General features: G+C 43.9%; 1 protein-coding gene across 1 annotated transcript in view; it reads right to left on the reverse strand.

Annotated features, from left to right (window-relative positions):
• Nucleotides 1–6,019: 6,019 nt before the first annotated feature.
• Nucleotides 6,020–17,103, reverse strand: part of RBM15 (RNA binding motif protein 15) — an 11,322-nt gene continuing 238 nt past the window's right edge. Inside the window, exons 2-3 of the mRNA XM_019546168.1 lie at nt 8,481–17,090; nt 6,020–7,440 (exon numbers count right to left, since the gene is read on the reverse strand). Coding sequence (XP_019401713.1) covers nt 14,528–17,090 — 2,563 coding nt within the window. The 3' untranslated portion in view covers nt 6,020–7,440; nt 8,481–14,527. The remainder of the gene's footprint in view (nt 7,441–8,480; nt 17,091–17,103) is intronic.

Here is a 17,103-nt window from a genome sequence, read left to right on the forward strand (position 1 = left end):
AAGAACAAATAACTAAGCTTCCAGCACAGGGGTCAGCACCCTATGTCCTATAGCCTAGATCTGGCCTGCAAAGAGGTCCAATCCAGCACAGGGAATTAGTGGCGCAGAACTGTGTTATGCCATGCACCCTTCTGCTCTTCCAGTACATCTGTGCTACCCTTGCTGCAGAGATAAGATATGTGCAGCAAGGTGAATGCAGCCAGCCGACTGCTCTGGGGGTGCGAAGGCAGCCAAGTCAGAAGCTCTGGCTTAAACCAAAGAAAGGCTGCTGGCCACTGATCTAGTAGGTCATCTTTCAACTGAAAGTAGCTCTTATAAATAACATGCTTCTGAAAAAATGAGACCCATCAACATCTCAAACATTATAGCATAACTGTTCTAAAAAAAAGAAGAGAATAGGTACTTTTGTCTTAGGCAACTTGTTCATTCTGAACACTTTGCCAAGCTTAAAAAAGAGCATCATGCTAACATGTGGTTCTTGTGAGGTCACAGAATCTACTGAAAAACGCACGCTTCTGCTAGTATAATTTATTTCTGCCCCCACGCCCTGAAACAAACCATACCAGCAAAAGCACACAGATCTGCTAACACAGATGCAGCTCCACTTAGGCTTTTGTAAATTAGACCTGGCCTCCTGTTATCCAAAGCATTTATATCTTTTCAAAGCCGCTGGAATTCTGTAGATCTAAAAATGATGCATTAGAACATTTAAAAATGTCTTTACAGTAGAGCTACCCATCTTGGTCCAGGCTTGGACCGGAGGACCAATTTGGGCAGTTCAGTGCTACAGACCCAAAGCAATACCCAGGCAATTTAAATGGTTACATCTTCATTTTGGGGTAGATCAAGTTGCCTGGAATGATCAACTGTAATACACGGATTCTTAAATCTAATAACCATGTCACAAATTCTAGGGTTACCTATGCAAATAACTGAATTCTGACTTCTGCTGCTCTACCTCCTCACTTCTAAATAAAATCTGCTCCAACAAATGATTGCGGGCTTCCCCTAACACAGTGGTTCTCAACTGGGGTGTTGCAAGACTCTCTTAGGAGTGCCACAGCACAGGTGCTGCCACCATGTAAAACTGCTCCATGCGCCTTGCATGCAGCAAGACTGTGAGAGGCCAAATCAAGGGCTGGCACTCCTGCCTGCATTAGAGTTATGTGATAAACGCTTGTCCAGGAAACACAGATGCACAGGGTAGTTCTACCAGGTGGCAGCTGTTTCTCCAGGCTGTTGCACAGCTGCCATCATGTAGAGCTGCCCCAAGTGCTGTTTGTGTGACAAGTGTGCAGGGCCAGACTGAGCAGGGATGCAGAAAGAGTAACTTACCCTGCCTGCAAGGCAGTCTGCAGGGAACCAATCCCAGCAACAGCAGCTACTGCCACCACTGTTAGGTAAGGCCTACCTATGCTTGCCCCCACTACCTCCTCTCTTCCCTTCCCCCTCCCACCCCAACAGCTCTCAGGTGCTTGGCACAACACCCCCATTCCCATTATCCCCCCACCACCTTCCGGTACCCTTTTCCAATCTGGCTGTATACACAGGGCAACTTCACCTGGCTGAGCACCACCAAAGTAAGCTGAAGTATGACAGTGGTGCTCACCTAGAGGGCTGCCAAATGCTGAAGTTATGGAGTTATGGAGAGGCGCCCTGAATCTAAAAAGGTTGAGAACTCCTGATGTAACCCAGTAAAACTTGCCTTCACTTGGGCCACTCTGTTCCCTACACCTTTCCTTTCAGAGAAACAGCACAGAGTCCATTTTCTCTCATCTTTCCTAGTCTACTAGCCACTATTTCCTTCCTGCTGTTTTCCTTTTCTACAAAAGAACTCTTGATAGTTTTCTGGGGGAGTCTAATAACAAAATGATAAGTGGCTCAGATGCTTTTCTCTATTTTCTGTGGCTCCCACCCAAGATAAACACCACTAACTCTTACTCTGCCTCTTGTCCAAATAGGAGTTTTGCCCCCATTAAGTGGGTTTTCCAGGCCCAAACCAGACAAAAATATTCCATCATACACCCAGTAACTTCCAGCATTATTTTAAAAAAATCCCTCAAGGCAGTGTTTTTTTTTTTTTATAAAATGAGCCTTCTCCCCAGATGCAGTGTATGAACCCATCTTTAATAGACCTAATATTTGAGAAGATCCTTAAAACTATTTTTAGGGGATGGGGAAGGACATTTAGTAAAATTCAGACTCCCACGAAGTTCAGCTTTGCACTCATATCCCAACAAGGTTAAGTATAATCTGTTCTCCCCCTGTTTTTGGTTGATAACAAATATAATGCTGTTAAGAATGCAACACTGACAATCCTAGAAACAAAAGTTGGCTATTAATTTGTAAATAAATCATCAGATGGTATCAAGAATGCAAGCCTCCCAATAGGCACTCAACACCCCTAACCTCAATGCACCACCTCACAAATGGGTGAAGACTTAACTCTCCTAACTCTAATGAAAGCCAGTGAACACCTTTGATGCGAGCTCCTCTCCCACTAGTTAGTAGCTGGAATGAGACCTTCCATCTCACTGTTAGGAAAAAACCTAACGTCAACCCTTCCATCCCAGAAAAAATGTTAATGGTGGTTATGCAGGTGTGCAAATGAATTTAAAGACTTGGTGCAATACTTTAGGCTGAGTTTCAATCCCAACCTCTAGGAGTCTACAGCCACATGAAGCATTTATGATGAAGATCAAGTCTAAGCCAAAGTAGGTTCCCTGCATACAGGTACCACTCTCTTGAGTAAAGAAGCAAGTCTCAAGGGAACAGTACCTACATCTTCAGATTAAGTACTTTATTCAGCTGCAGCATCCCCTCCTGGATCTCCTTCTACAACAAGATGGATGTAGCAGCTGTACAGAAGTACCCACAGGATTGGGTTGGTGCTCTGTCTTTTACAATTCACCTGGCATTTGCAGAGTAGCTCTGGGACAACAGTGAAACAAGACACTGAAGGGCAAATGCCACACCAAAAGGCAGTCAGACTCAGGATTGCAAAACTCACTGGGCCTAGCTACACAAGATGCTTTATTGTACAGCAGAATAATTTGCTTCACAGTAAAGCATCACCATCTACACACGTGCGGCAATTAGGGCACAGTAGACTAATTTTCTGTACTGCCAGATGGCTACCACTTGTACCTGATGGGACTAGCAGCACAGTAAAGTGCCACACTTAAATGCATGTGTAGATGGTGACATCAGGATTAGTTTACTTGGCTCTTTAATTGCACGTGCAGATGTGCCCATTAGGGTGAAAATCATTTTGAAAATGAAAAAAAAGCCCAAATGAATTAAGCCGCCAATTCCTCTTGAAGTCTGATGGGCTCCCAAACACCCCTTGGCCCCTTCAAAAATCCCAGCTCTGCTAGATTTAATTAATAAAAATTAATAAATATGCAAAAAGAACTTCCTTTTGTTTTAGGTGGAGGGGGCTGTTTTATTTTTTGTAAATTTCAGCAGCGCACTACTTAAAAGGAAAGACTGATCAAAATAAAACTCAGGATCTGTCCAACAAAAGAGTCTAGAGAATAATGTCCCGATTAAGAATTAGCTGCTGCTGGCTTTCAGACTACTCAGTACTGTATCTTAAGACTGGATAGACAAATTCCAGTCAATTTAACCATTATGTGGCTAAAACCCATTATATTATAGTTACAGAGCTATTTCTCGTGATTAAATTTAGTGGGTCATATTTGAATTAATAATTTTAGTGCTCATGAAGCATGCCCACAGACAAGTCTAAAAACTGCAAGACATTTATCCAGTAATCAAAGGTAATTAAAGTTTCCTCACACTTCCTTAACTGCAGGCACTTCTCCTTATAGAGCTTACTTGAGTTGCCTCCAAAAGGGACAGCAGAATTCTCACCACTGCCCATTTGATATCATGGCTAACTGCAAATAGGGCCAACCATGACTGACAGCTGCCCATAAAAACCATAAAGCTGGATCAAGTCCAACACAGGTCACCTTCAAAAACTCTTACAAAAACAAATTTTCACTCAGATCTTATTGGCTTTGTTGTTACAGAAATAGAGGTAAAATTTGGAAAAAGGAGCGTGAGCTCGTATTTTAAATCCTTACCTTATACATATGATGATCCAGTGCCTGTTTTGTACAACAGCAGAAATCATCGTAAATGCATGGGACTCTGACTTCCAGTTGGAAGCTTTCAGTTTCTTCTTCCTTATCTGTGGGAATTTACACTGGATCATCAAAAGTCAAAGTAAAGGTGTGAAAATATTTTCACACTACACAAAATAAGCTTTGTCCCTGCCTTGTATTTTGCAGATTGTGCCTATTTTTCTAGGGGAAGTCTCTAATGAGTAAGAACTTCATGCTATCACTGTTAGATGCCGCTTGTGTAAGTGCCAAGGCCTTGTGTACCCAGAATATTGACCACAGTAGCTATTTTAAGATAAGTTACTATTCTAAAACAAAGCAACTTATTTTGCAATAGAGTCTACACACAACTATTCCAAAATAACATTCTGAAATCATTTCCCCATGTAGACAATAAACTATTTGTAAAACCAGCTAGAGAATTAAAACTCACCTAAAGGCAACATAGCCAAGCAGTCTGAACACAGCAGCCGAGTCACAGACTCTTCGCTTTAATTCCAACTCTGCTAATGGCCAGCTATAGCATTAGACAATTAACTTCACCCCGTGCCCATTTTCCTATTTATAAAATGGGGTTAATAGGATTCAGTGCACTAGGAAATATAATGCATCAAATAGGATGCTCATTAGTTATGAGAAATAAAGCATCCTTAAACTTCATCTATTTTTAAAGAGCAAAAAAAGGAGTTAGCTACACCGGTCTGAAGCCACGCAAAAAGGGTAGAGGTGCACCTTGTATACTAACTGAATGAGTTATGCTTAAGCTTTCATGAGCAACAGCTCACAAAATTAGACTGTGCGTATTTAAGAACAATAGCACTTTTTAGTATATATTGCACAGTAGTGCTTTTTTTGGCTGAAGGTGCACCATAAACACACCCAAGGGGAAAAGAACTACACCCCAAATAAACTGAATGACAGCCCGTGCTTACTGAAATTACATAACATGAAAAACAGACCTCTTTTCAAAGGTTTAGTTTACAGCATGATTTAAAAACCTTGTAGATGAAAAGTGGGTTTTTTTAAAGTGCCAGTTTAACTAGTTTTCCCATGATGGCCACATGAGTTCTGTCGCTGTGCCCAACAGGAGCAGGCCACGCCAAAACCCTTTAAAAACCTAAGAGTTTTAATTCAGGTTATTACAGGACTACAGATTGACACTGTCCTAACAAAGTTTCTGAACTAGTTACTACTCCATTGATTTACTCTTGTGGAACATAAAAAGAATTATTGTTATTATTTTAGTCTATGGGTAAAGTTTTCAAAAATAAGATTGAAGAGTCAATGCCATTTTGGAACTTTTGATCACCCAGTGGCCTAGAAGTGCAGGGGAAAAGTCCCTCTAACACAACTGACTGGTACAGAAAAAGGGATTTCCCTATTTTTCAAGCATTAACAAGGCAGCAAAAGCTGTAAACAAAAATTCCCATGGATGCAAAGGACCTCATTTTGGATGTTAAAGATTCACTAAACACTATGAATGTTTTGGCACAGGCTAGTCAAGGAAGTTACTCCTCTAATCCAACTGTTTGACGTAAGGAAGACTAAAGATTTGTCAGAAAGTATCTGATGGCTAAGAATAGACTGGTAATATCCTTCCCAATTTCTTCTGAGGTCAATTTTAGAGTTAGTGGACAGAGTGGGTTTGGCAGACACAAAAAAAACGTTTTATTCACCGATCCACCTAAGGGTACAGTGCAGGAAACAACAATATAAGTTTACATGTACACTGCTCCAGTAAGTTGTCTCTCAACTATAATAGTTCTCTTGCAGGGTCAAGAGATTTAGTTTCTCATGGCGCACACCCCTGTCAAGCCTGAAACCAAGGGGTCCAGCACACTGCACTAAGACTCCCTTACTCTTTTGCGTACACTGACCTGACAACTTTGTTTTAATCACAAACCACAAGCAAGTAGCTTGTTTAGCGAAGGAAAAACCTCATAACCATTCACAATACAACCTTCTGTACACAGACCTTGCTAATGCTTAAACACTTATTTCCAGATCTTCACAACAGCTCTTGAAAACCACAGCTTATTCAAAATTAGGATTTCAAGCACCAGAAATCATCCTGGCACCTCAACTATGACACTGATGTAGGCCAATTCAGAGTAGAAGCAAGTTCTGTCTTCCTATCTGAGGCAATTTGCGTATAAGGCTAACAAGTGAAGAGGAAGGTGTAGACTGAACGTGAAACACCTAAAAGCTCATTTGTTAAAAGTTGCAGCTCCCATAAGGAAGAAACCAATTTAAAAAATACCATGGAAGCAGAATTTCTGGATTACATTATTAATAGAATAACAGACACATCTTAGATTAATTTAGATAACACTGCCAGTATGCCATGTACCTCAAACCTGTTTAGTACCTGGTCACAGAATCATACTGGTATTGAAATGGCTCCAAAATCAAATTTAAAAAAGAAAATCTACAAAATGAGGCTGATTTTATGCTCAAAGTATTAATATGAACATAGGTAATTCTCCAGCTAAGTGTGTATTACTTAAATGCGAAAAACACCACTTAGGTAAACATCGCACAAGGTAATACCAGGATCTGTACTGCCTGCTTCCAAATCCAAACCCCAGATAATATTCTGATTGAATGAGGGCATTTCCAACATAAACCAAGGATGAAAACACTCGAACTTCATAAAGGGCCCAACTGGACTTGTTTTCAACCATAAGAATCCCACGCTCCAACAGCAGTTGGGTTGGGTCCTCCATTGGCTTATAAGAAAAAGTTACGCTGTCCCCCTTTATCAGGTTGATGGCTAACCTACGGTTAAAAGAACAAACCGAAAACATTTCTCACTTATTCCCCATCCCCTAACTCAGCCAAAATTACTTGCTTATTCACCACACTGAGAAGTGGGACAGAGATAAATTAATGCCCAAGTTGGAATTTCTTGCCATTTTATAATAAAATAGCTGCACAACCTAAGAACAGCAGAACCCCTGCTGATATCAGGGGTAAGCAGAATTTGTGCGGGTCTAAGAAAAGACTGACGTTTTAACTTATTTACAATGCAGCCACAGCAGACAACAGCACAATGCCAAAAGTGAGGGGGTGGATTCAAACAACCAATTTCCCACCCATTTAGCTAGAATCAAGTTTACACTAAAGTGCAGTTTTAATTAAATGGTTCACCTTATCAAACAACTTTTTCCATTTAGATTTTGCTCATCTGAAGTCCATTAGCCAAATTATTTGTATCATTATTCTTTACAACAATTAATTTTAACAAAAAATGTACAGTTACCTGGAAGTTTAGGTGTCCCTATAACCAATCCAGAGGGGCTGACCAATCCTGTGAAGAAATAACTCACCATTACAGAGCAGCCATAGGAGAATTACCCTGAGCCACATACCAAAAATTAAAATCACATTTAAACAGAGTGGAACAATCCCCTAGCAAGATTTACACTTAATGGGACCTCTTATGGACTAGCCCCCAAAAGGTACTATCCTGCATTTGCAAGGAAGTTCCAACTTCTTATGGCCAAAGGGCATGAATAAACCCAATCGTCCAGACCTACCCATCCAGACTTCCTGCCCAACCATACAACCATTTTTCTTGTTGATCCCCAGTTGTTTGGGTCACAACAGCACACCCTCATCGCTCTTGCTGGGATTGGAAACCCAGCCAGGTGAACTTAGTGCCAAGGAGGCTTCAAGCATACCTCCCATTTATTGCACTACTGCAATCCCAAAGTCTATGTACATTCAATACAATACAATTGAACTTAAATATCAGATTTAAGATTGGCAAGGTTGAAGATGAAAGAGTAAAAATAGCTCAAACCATAATAAATACAAACTTCTCGTAAGAAAACTCAAGCCCCAGTCTGAGTGCATCTGCTCTAGACGACTTGCTTATCAGATTAACACCATGTTTATTATACCATTATCCCATGAACAGAATAGACAAATTTGCTGGTCTAATTGTCTTGTTCTCACTATGCGCATGTACATTCAAAGTTTAGGCAGTGTTCAGCGTTGTTAGTATTAACTCAAGCCTTATGAGCAAGCTAAGTGACAGCTCTCCGGTTCGCCAAGAAAACCTGCCGTTTTACTCATGGGACCAGCATCTGGCATTCCCAATTGCTAGAGGGACCCTGCATCCTCTTAACAGGAACCTGTAGGACCAAACTAAAAAAGGAACATTAAGTGGCACTGAGGAGTTCAGTCCAGCCCTCAGATTGGTGGTCCTGATACTCTGCTTGGGGTGAATGCATTAGTAAGAGGTTAGTATTCATTTGCAGGGCAGCGGGAATCAAAGAACAAGGTTAAAACAAAACCATTTTCCTATACATCATGATTTAGTTTGCCCTCTTAAAACCCCCTTACCTGTTTATAAGATTTATACAGCTGTTTGCCACGGGAACAGACACCTTGCAGAACACAATCGTGGCTTTCTTGGTTGAGAAGCACCTGTTGCCTAGCAATCATCCTGCACGGATACAGGACAGCACTAGGGTTCTTTATCCACAGTAGCTTAAGTATTTCAAGGCAACCAGGGCAAGCTTGCATTTCAAGGTGTCTTCATCTGCATGTCAGACAGCGACTAGTTAATTCTAACAAAGACTGGCAAACATAATGCGAGAGGTTTCTGAAGCCAACGATGCAGCTGTGTTAGCTTCCTCTTGAGCTCTGGTGTTGTCAAATATGCCCCGAAGTCTCCTGCAGCAGACATGGAGTTGTACTCCTGTACTGGCACAGCCTTCCACAGCTCAGGAGCCCCCATACAGGATAATGCAGGAACTACAGCACACAATTTTTCAAGGATGCCTCCATCATTTTTTCCTCTCACAATCTGTACTATAAATGAGGCAACTGCAAGCAAACATGCAGTCGTACCTACGAAACGGTCAGGGTGCATGCACATCCGAGGCGTGTGGAACATTGCTTCAAAACCGGTCAAAATAAGGCACTGATACCAACGCGAGCGTTTTAAATTACAAACTATAGCTCTCAGGAACTCTTCATCCATTCAGAACTAAACCCATCACTGCATAACTCTGGTGAAAAGCCCCTGGAGACGGAGGAGCTCCTCAAGCATGTCAGGAAAGGTTTTATTAACAGCATTTAACACTTTAAAGGACTCATTTCTGTTTTCTTTTGGCAATTTGGTGCAAAGGTTTACGTGCAAGATTCAAAGCAATTTCAAACTTTCTTCAAATTAAAAAAATCAAAACTAAAGCCAAACAAGTTGGGTGAACAAAATAAATCAGAAACTTAAAATTCAGGAACTCCAGCTCTTCAAACCAGCGAAGCCCCAGACTTGTACACGGTTCTGAGACTTAAGATGCTTTCCCTGCTTCTTGCATGCCAGCATCAGCACCGTTTCCTCGTAAGGATGAGGAGTTAAGCAGCAAGTGACCCCCTTCACTGCAACCAAGGGGGGGCCACAGCAACACCATGAACTAGATCCTTCAGATTTGATACAACAGGCTGGTCGGCATGAAAGTGATGGTCTCCCTGCTTCTTGCTCAAGACCCACAACTATCAGATCAAACATTGAGCAGCAGCAGCAAGTACCCCTCCGCTGCAAACAAAGGGGTCAACGGTTTGTCGTCAATTCACTTCCAGGCAGAAAAACCATTTTCCTCAAAAGAAACAATTTATTTAGAATGAAACAAAATCAGCTCAACTGTGAGTGCATGTTTGAGTGACAGCTACTTTTAAGCTGTGTGAGCCATAAAAACGGTATTCCTTTAACTTTTCCAGAAATCTTGTGTACACAGCACAAAGCAAAGAGGTCATTTTTTTTTCCACTTAAAACACGGGCATTGGCATCACAATAGCAGATACACAACTTTTTTTTAAAGCTGCCATTTTAGTAAAATGCACAAATACTAAACAGATAAGCTTTCTTCCATCACGAGGCCCATGTAAATTCCACACAAGCCACAGCTTCTCTTCGCAAAGGTCCATTAGAACTTGGAATCCCATGTTGCCTTCCGCAGTCCACCAGCTTTGCTTGCAGGAGGAAAGAAAATGTTATTCAGTACAAATGTTTACAACTGATTTTCCCCTCCCTACATCATACAGATGAACATGAAGAACTACAAGGCCTTTCTGAATATTCTACTTGGACTTCAAAAAGCACCAATATCACCCACGGGCACAAAACCTTGAAATGAAGTCACCTTCTATGTATAAATGCATAACAAGTAGTGCAGGGGTTTTTTTTTTGGACTGATGTTAAACTAGGCTTACAGGATTAAAGATATTCCATTTTTATGACGGTTAGTAGAGCAGGGCAAAACAAAAACAAAAAAAAACCAACGAGAAAAATCAACTGAATGAGTTACAATTCACTTGACTTTCCTCAGAAGACATTTCCTGAAGGCATTTTTTCAATAAAAAACATGAAATGTAGTGTTACATGTTTCTCTCTTTTGTTCTCATTTTGCTATTTAAATTTCAACAGGAAGATACAACGCTAATATTTTAGTGGCCAAATCAAGGGTGCACCTATTCAAACTTCACTGTTACTATTCAAGCTGTATTTCCAGGCAGTATCCAACATTTTTATAAAGCCAGAACTGCATGAAGCTGAACATCCAATATGGTCTGTTTTGCTTATGCCTTATACAAAGATTATTTCTCCATCAAGTTTATCATTCATCGGAATATATGTCCTTAGTTTTCATTTGTAGAAAGTCATTAAAAATGGGAGGCAAGAGGAAAGAATCCCAAATCCTCAGGAAACACAGCAATGATTTGTTTGATTTTTCTTCATTAGAATTAGCAGGCTTCCTACAAGCACTGCACAACACTGTTTATTTTAGTAGATATGGGAAAGGATAATCCCCAGAAGATTTCCCCAGTCCTCAGAGGCCTTCAGAACCGTTTTGTTCTCCACCTTACTAATACGCAAAGCTCCTCGACTCAGCGACCACAAGCCAGATTGTGCTCTAACAACCCAAGGAACTTGTGTCCTCTCTTCCCTGCCCCCTACAGGAGACTGAATAGGCTGTCTCTATTGGCAAGAAGAGACAGCACACTTATAATTCTTTTTTTAAAAAGAAAAAAAATAATTTAAGACGCATTGCATTTGTCCACGTTGCCCAAATTTCCAATTGCTTCTCTCTGATCCTTGCAAGGATGACATTTGCTGTCTAGACCACAAGTACCAATAACTTACAGTTGTTTGAGGTAACCTTGAAATTCATGCTGCAGTGCCAGTGAACAGGAGACCGTACACTAGAGACCCAAGCAAACAATGCTGCTGGCTAGCAGCCAAGTAATTTGTATAGTTTCCAATTTGTAAAAATCTAAAACTTTAACAAAAGTATGAGTCACTTGAGGTTCTTTCCCCAAAGCACAACTATGAAACAATTCAAGAAAAGGAGAGCCCTTTTCCACATTCAGTTCAGTCAAGAAATAAGAACATCTGCTACAGACAGCATTAGAAAAGATGCAGAGGTCTCATTAGAGCCACATAATGCCAAATAGGCATCTGAAGTTTCCTAGATCTGTTTTGTTTTATGCAAAAGTGGCATTAAATATGGACTTCTGCTAGTATTCAGCCCTGGCCTAGGAGGTTTAAATGGACAGTTACTCCAATGCTGTGCATTTCCATAGCATAAGACAAAGTGCAGCCAAAAAGAGCTGTATTAGACCTGAGGGCAGCTTGTGGCTAAGTGCTGTGTCAAAAAATGGCACCAGTCAGCTGTTTCACTGTTAAATACCCTTAAAGGGTGTTAAAAATCCTTGCTTAGAGTAGCAACCACAAATAAACCAGATTTAAAGAAGCAGATAACCCATAAGGAACCAGAAAACCTGGAGTAAGAAATACAGTCTAGCACGTTCCATATTAGCCTTCAGTACACATACAACTTGGGCTCAAAAGCAGAGCCAAAGAACAAGACTGCTTTTGTTTCATAGGCAAAACTGAAAGTGCGCACATGCTCTTTTTCCAAATGGGATTTTCTCAGTTAGTTGTCAATGAGATTTGCTGATAGACAAACTGTACTTTGACCCCAAGTTTTGTGGGTTTGAAAAAACAGGTGTCTACTGCATATTAGAGTAACAAACACTGTTCCTGGCAAATTTTAAGTGTTGAACACAACAAACCTAGTGTTCACAAAACCTAGCTACAGTGCTAGTATCTCTCTTGTGAATCCCCAATGACACAAGTAATGGAAGCTGGGTTCTTTGTTTGCTTTTTTAAATACACACACACACATACACATACACCCCTTAGGGCGATTGGCTCGTTTAAAAAAAAAGATTCTAACTTCTTCTGGCACCAAATACAATGAGGAAACTCATTGTAAATGCAACAAACGTTTAACCTAATACAATGCAATCAGTTACACAGCATCAGTGATTTTACATGCTAACATGCAACATAGACACCTGCTAGAAGAAAACATTCTTTGCAAGAAGGGTGAATATGCTGTATTTCCTACAATATACGAAACATCCCTTATATTACTGGTGCCATTTCCAAAATCCTCATTGTTAATAGTAAGACAAACAGCTGAATTCTGCCATCTATAAGCCTATTAATGTTCATGGTGAAAGACAATCAAGAAGTTCTGCATTTTACCCTCAATAAATATTAGGAGCATTAAATGAGGTTTTCATGTGTTCATTTAACCAAAGAAAAGAAAAACCCCTAAAATATTAAAGTACATATTAAGAGAAAGTACCCCTTTATATATAATAAAGGTGGCATTTGGGATACAAGCTATTCACTTTCATTAGAAAAACACTGCCCTTACAAATCCAGTTCTCTGAAAACAGCATTTTAGAACCGTGTGAATTGTGCCTTACAGGCACAACAGCAAGTCTTCTCAGATAGAGGACATTCTTCTCTAATTGCCAGCCCTGTAGACTGCAATTCGAATCATTCGCTCCCGCCTCACAAATTACTAATGCTACAGATCCCTTAACTGGAAACTAGATCTGGAAAAGAATCCAATTCATCTTCCTGGCCTGTGTCATCTAACCAAGACTAGTTAGTTATCACAGGAATATGGTCCAGGTTCCACAGAGTAAAGTGGTACCCACTGTACATACCCATACTCCTCGATCCTGGCCAATAAATACTTCAGTGGATTTTTTTCTACAATGAGATCTATAGATCTCTGTAGAGATATTAAGAATTTTATCACCAGAACCTATATTCTCAAGGATTTATCAAGATAAGTGGAAAAAAACATGGAGTTAAACTTTTTGCTGAATTGAAAATGAACTATATTATTTGAACAAGGTGAACTGCTTTGTTAACATTTTGGAATTCTTTTAATGCTCTATGAAGATGTGTAAAAAGACAAGGCAGTCCAGGCAACTGGAAAAACCTCACATAATGCCCACAGTATTGTACCTGAAAAGTCTTCAGACAGACAGCACTGTCTTTCTATTAACAAAGAGATAAAAGAATGATGAGAACTTTCATTTTTCACAGAATTAAAAGCCATCTCTGAAGAGAAGCACGCTTATTCAGAGTTTGCATTCTGGAACTCGCTGTACCTGCAACTCTTTGAAAAAGGCAGTAAAAACAAAAACACCATATGACTCAAGTTGTTTTTGAAGCACCTACTTGTTTCTTGCATACTAGAGTAAGCACAAGACATTCACGGTTTGTAACAAAGTCCTGGCCTATTTACCAAACATTGTTACTGCTACAAACCCAAAGTGCATATATGGGATACAACAGAACTCCAAAGAATAGGAGAAATACACCTGTTAAAAGCATACTTTCCTGGCATGCACTTCTGTGGACTCGCTGCAATTCTCAAACTAACACCCAATAAAGAAATTCAAATGTTTTACAGTGTACCACAAGACCTGAAAGACTTCAGCCTTGAGTCACTGGACCCAAAGTGAAACCATTCAGGCTCCTGACAAAAGGGGTTATTTATCTGAGAGCTGAGGGTCTGAGGCCTTCATAGAATTTCAGACTCAGAACAAGTTGACACTAGTCCACTATCGGGTACGTGGTTCTCTGTTCTAACTACTGAACACTTTAAATCTGGTCTTTTAGCTTTGTAACTCTAGAGCATGTGTTTTTAAAAGTTATGAAATGAAAAAAAAGATGAGTTAAAATTAAAAAAAAAAAAAAAAAAAAAGACAAATTTTTTTTTGTTCTATTTTTCATTTTTTTCCTGTTGGGCAGGCTTAACTTCCCTGCTACTCTCACTGATAAGGGATCCTCAAAAATATTCTATTCATGCTAATGGCTAAACCCTCCTGGCTTCTAACTTCAGTTTATAGAAAAATGTAGGTACAGAAAAAATGGGCAAGGGGTATTAGCTACAAATAAAGATCTAATTAAAAATAATTGTGAGGCTGGCTAAGGCTGTATCCCATAGCACCTGGCACACGCTGGAAGGGCTGCGTGGAAGAGTAGGCAGGGTTGGGTACAGAGAACGAGGGCTTTACGATGCACCACGAACAATGATCATGACCAGATAGTCGTCCTGCGATTTGGCCAGAGCTTTGGCCGTGGAGTCCAGGAACTGTTGGGAGAAATCGCAGGGTGGGAAGGCGTGCAGAACCCCGCTGTTCTCCTTGTCTTTGTTGCCTCCTACAGGGAGGCTGATGACCCCAGCAGCCTGCTTTTGCTTTAAATAGGACACCAGATTCCTAAGTGGCCTCTGGGTAGAGGTGGTGGCAGCCTCACTGCCCCCAGATGAGGAGCGGTTGTCTGATGTGCCAGGTACTGCCAGGAGAATGGCATATCCATTGGGACCTGCCACCTTGATGCGGCGAGTGACCTCATCCAGCTTGGGCTGGTCCAAGCGAAGACGCTGAGTGATCTTGAGCTGGGCCACTTTGCCGCCAGTTGCTCCCTCCACCAGAAGACTGCTGGCTACACCGAGGTCCCCCTGAAGCAAGTGCATGTTGGACGGGAAATTGCTATTCTTCAACAAAAGCATCCCCTGCCAAGCCAGGCACAGTTTGGGGGCTGCAGCAGACTGAGACGTTCCATCCTGCTGCTGCTGCTGCTGCTGCTTTTGGGGCGGGGGTTTGAGCCGGGACCCACCACCACTGCCCCCTTCTGTCGTGCGCTCATCTTTTTTGGCTGGACTCTTGCACTCCTGGGCAGCAGCTACCGCTGAGACACGGTGCTTCCTCTCTCTTTCAGCAGAGTTCTTGCGGTCACGCTTCTCACTCTGGCCACGCTCCAGGCTGCCCCTGCGTGATTCCCGAATTGGTGATGGCCGCTCCAGCAGGAGCAAACGGGATGAGCGCTCTGCATCACTAAGGTAGCGCTCCCGGGCCACACCAGGATCGGGGCTGCGGTCTGGGGGAGAGGCTGCAGCCAGGCAATGTCGCTTACGGGACGAGGATGAGCGCTCGCTGTCTGGAGAGCGGTCCAAATGCCGGCCTCCATCCTCGGCCAGTCTCCGCTTCCTGGGTTGGTCCCTACTACTGCTACCCAACTCCCTCTCCCCTCGGTCTCTCTCCAGGGACCAACCATCCCGCCGACGCTCCAGACTTTCCAGAGGGTCATAGGCAGCTGCACGATTACTCCTGTCCCGTACAGGGGGTGGCGGAGGCACCCACTCCGCCTCAGGATAAAGGTCTCTGTCCCGGTCTCTGTACAGCAACGGTGGTGTCCTATCCCGGGCCCCCCGAAGTGGGTCAGGTGGGGCTCCCCGATGAGCCCCAAACGCAGCTGCCTCTGCCACTAGCTCATAGTGGGCAGGTGGGGGCAAGGGCAGTGGCTGCAGGTATGGCTGCTGGTAGCGATGCTCTGTGTCCGCAAAGTCCACTCGGAGGCGACGGTCAGGCCCACCCAAAGGGAAACCACGCATGTGGGTGCAGGCAGCCTGGGCCGCATCCAGGCTCTCATACTGGATGTAGGCCCATGAATCACCTTTCCGATAATCAATAGTGCGGATGGTGCCAAAACGGTCAAATTCCCTGGCCAGAGCAGCCAGCGGCACCCAGGGCCCCAGGCCCCCCACCCAGAGCCGGGTGGTGGGGGTGGCTTTGCCATACCCGATTTTGATGGGGTTGCGCAGAAGAACTTTCCCTGACATGGCGAGCTTGGCCCTGTGCGCCATGTCCAGGTTCTCAAACTTAAGGAAGCCGTAGGTGCTGGTCTGGCCGCGGCCCGGCCTCTTGATGTCCACCTCTGTGATGACCCCGAACCGGTCAAAGGCGCGCCGCAGGTCCGACTCGCTCACCGTGATGTCCAGGTTGCCCAGGAACAGCGTGCGGTTGGCTCGCTGGTCGTCCTCAGGGCTGATCTCCTCCTCGCCAGCCACTCCAGCACCCCCTCCTCCTCCCCGGAAGCCACCGGCGGCCGCCACGCCAGCCACCCGCTCCAGCCCGTACGCCGGTCGCACGCGGGTGTCGTAGAAAGCCCCGTAATCCCGCTCCCGCTCCAGCTCGCGGGGCAGCGGGGGTGGCGGCGGCAGGCGGCCCAGGGCAAGCTGCTGCAGGCGGTAGTCTCTGTAGCCCAAGCCACCCCCCCCTCCAGCGGGCGACAGGGCCCTCTGCGTGGCGCCGGCCGCAGGGTGCCGGACAGCGGCGGCCGCGGCCGTCACACCAGCCACCGCAGCTGCGTAGGAGGACTCCTTGTCCAGCAGCGCAGGCGAGCGGCTGCCGCGGCGCCGGCTGCTCCCACCGCCGACGTACACAGCCTCGATCTTGAGCGGGCGGTTGTAGAGCACAAGGCGGCCGCGGGCGTGCTTGGCGGCACGGGCATCCTCCGGCCGGCGGAAGTTGACGAAGGCCACGCGCTCGTCTGCAGCACCCGTGCCAGGCGGGAGGCGGCTGATCTTGACGCTCACATCGCCAAAGCGCTTGAACTCGTGGAAGAGCCCGTCCTCCACCGCCTCGTCGCTCAGCGCCGAGCCCAGCTCGCTGATCTTCAGCGTCTTGTACTCGCCCCCGCCACCGCCGCCCGACTCGGACGACGAGGACGAGGGAGGCGGCGGCGCCCGGGACTCCCCCGCGCCGCCGCCACCCCGGCTCCCTCCGCCGCCGCTGCCCCGCGACG

This window comes from Crocodylus porosus, unplaced genomic scaffold (genome assembly GCF_001723895.1).
Source record: "Crocodylus porosus isolate Cpor-Errol unplaced genomic scaffold, CroPor_comp1, whole genome shotgun sequence".
Classification (NCBI taxonomy): Eukaryota; Metazoa; Chordata; order Crocodylia; family Crocodylidae; genus Crocodylus; species Crocodylus porosus.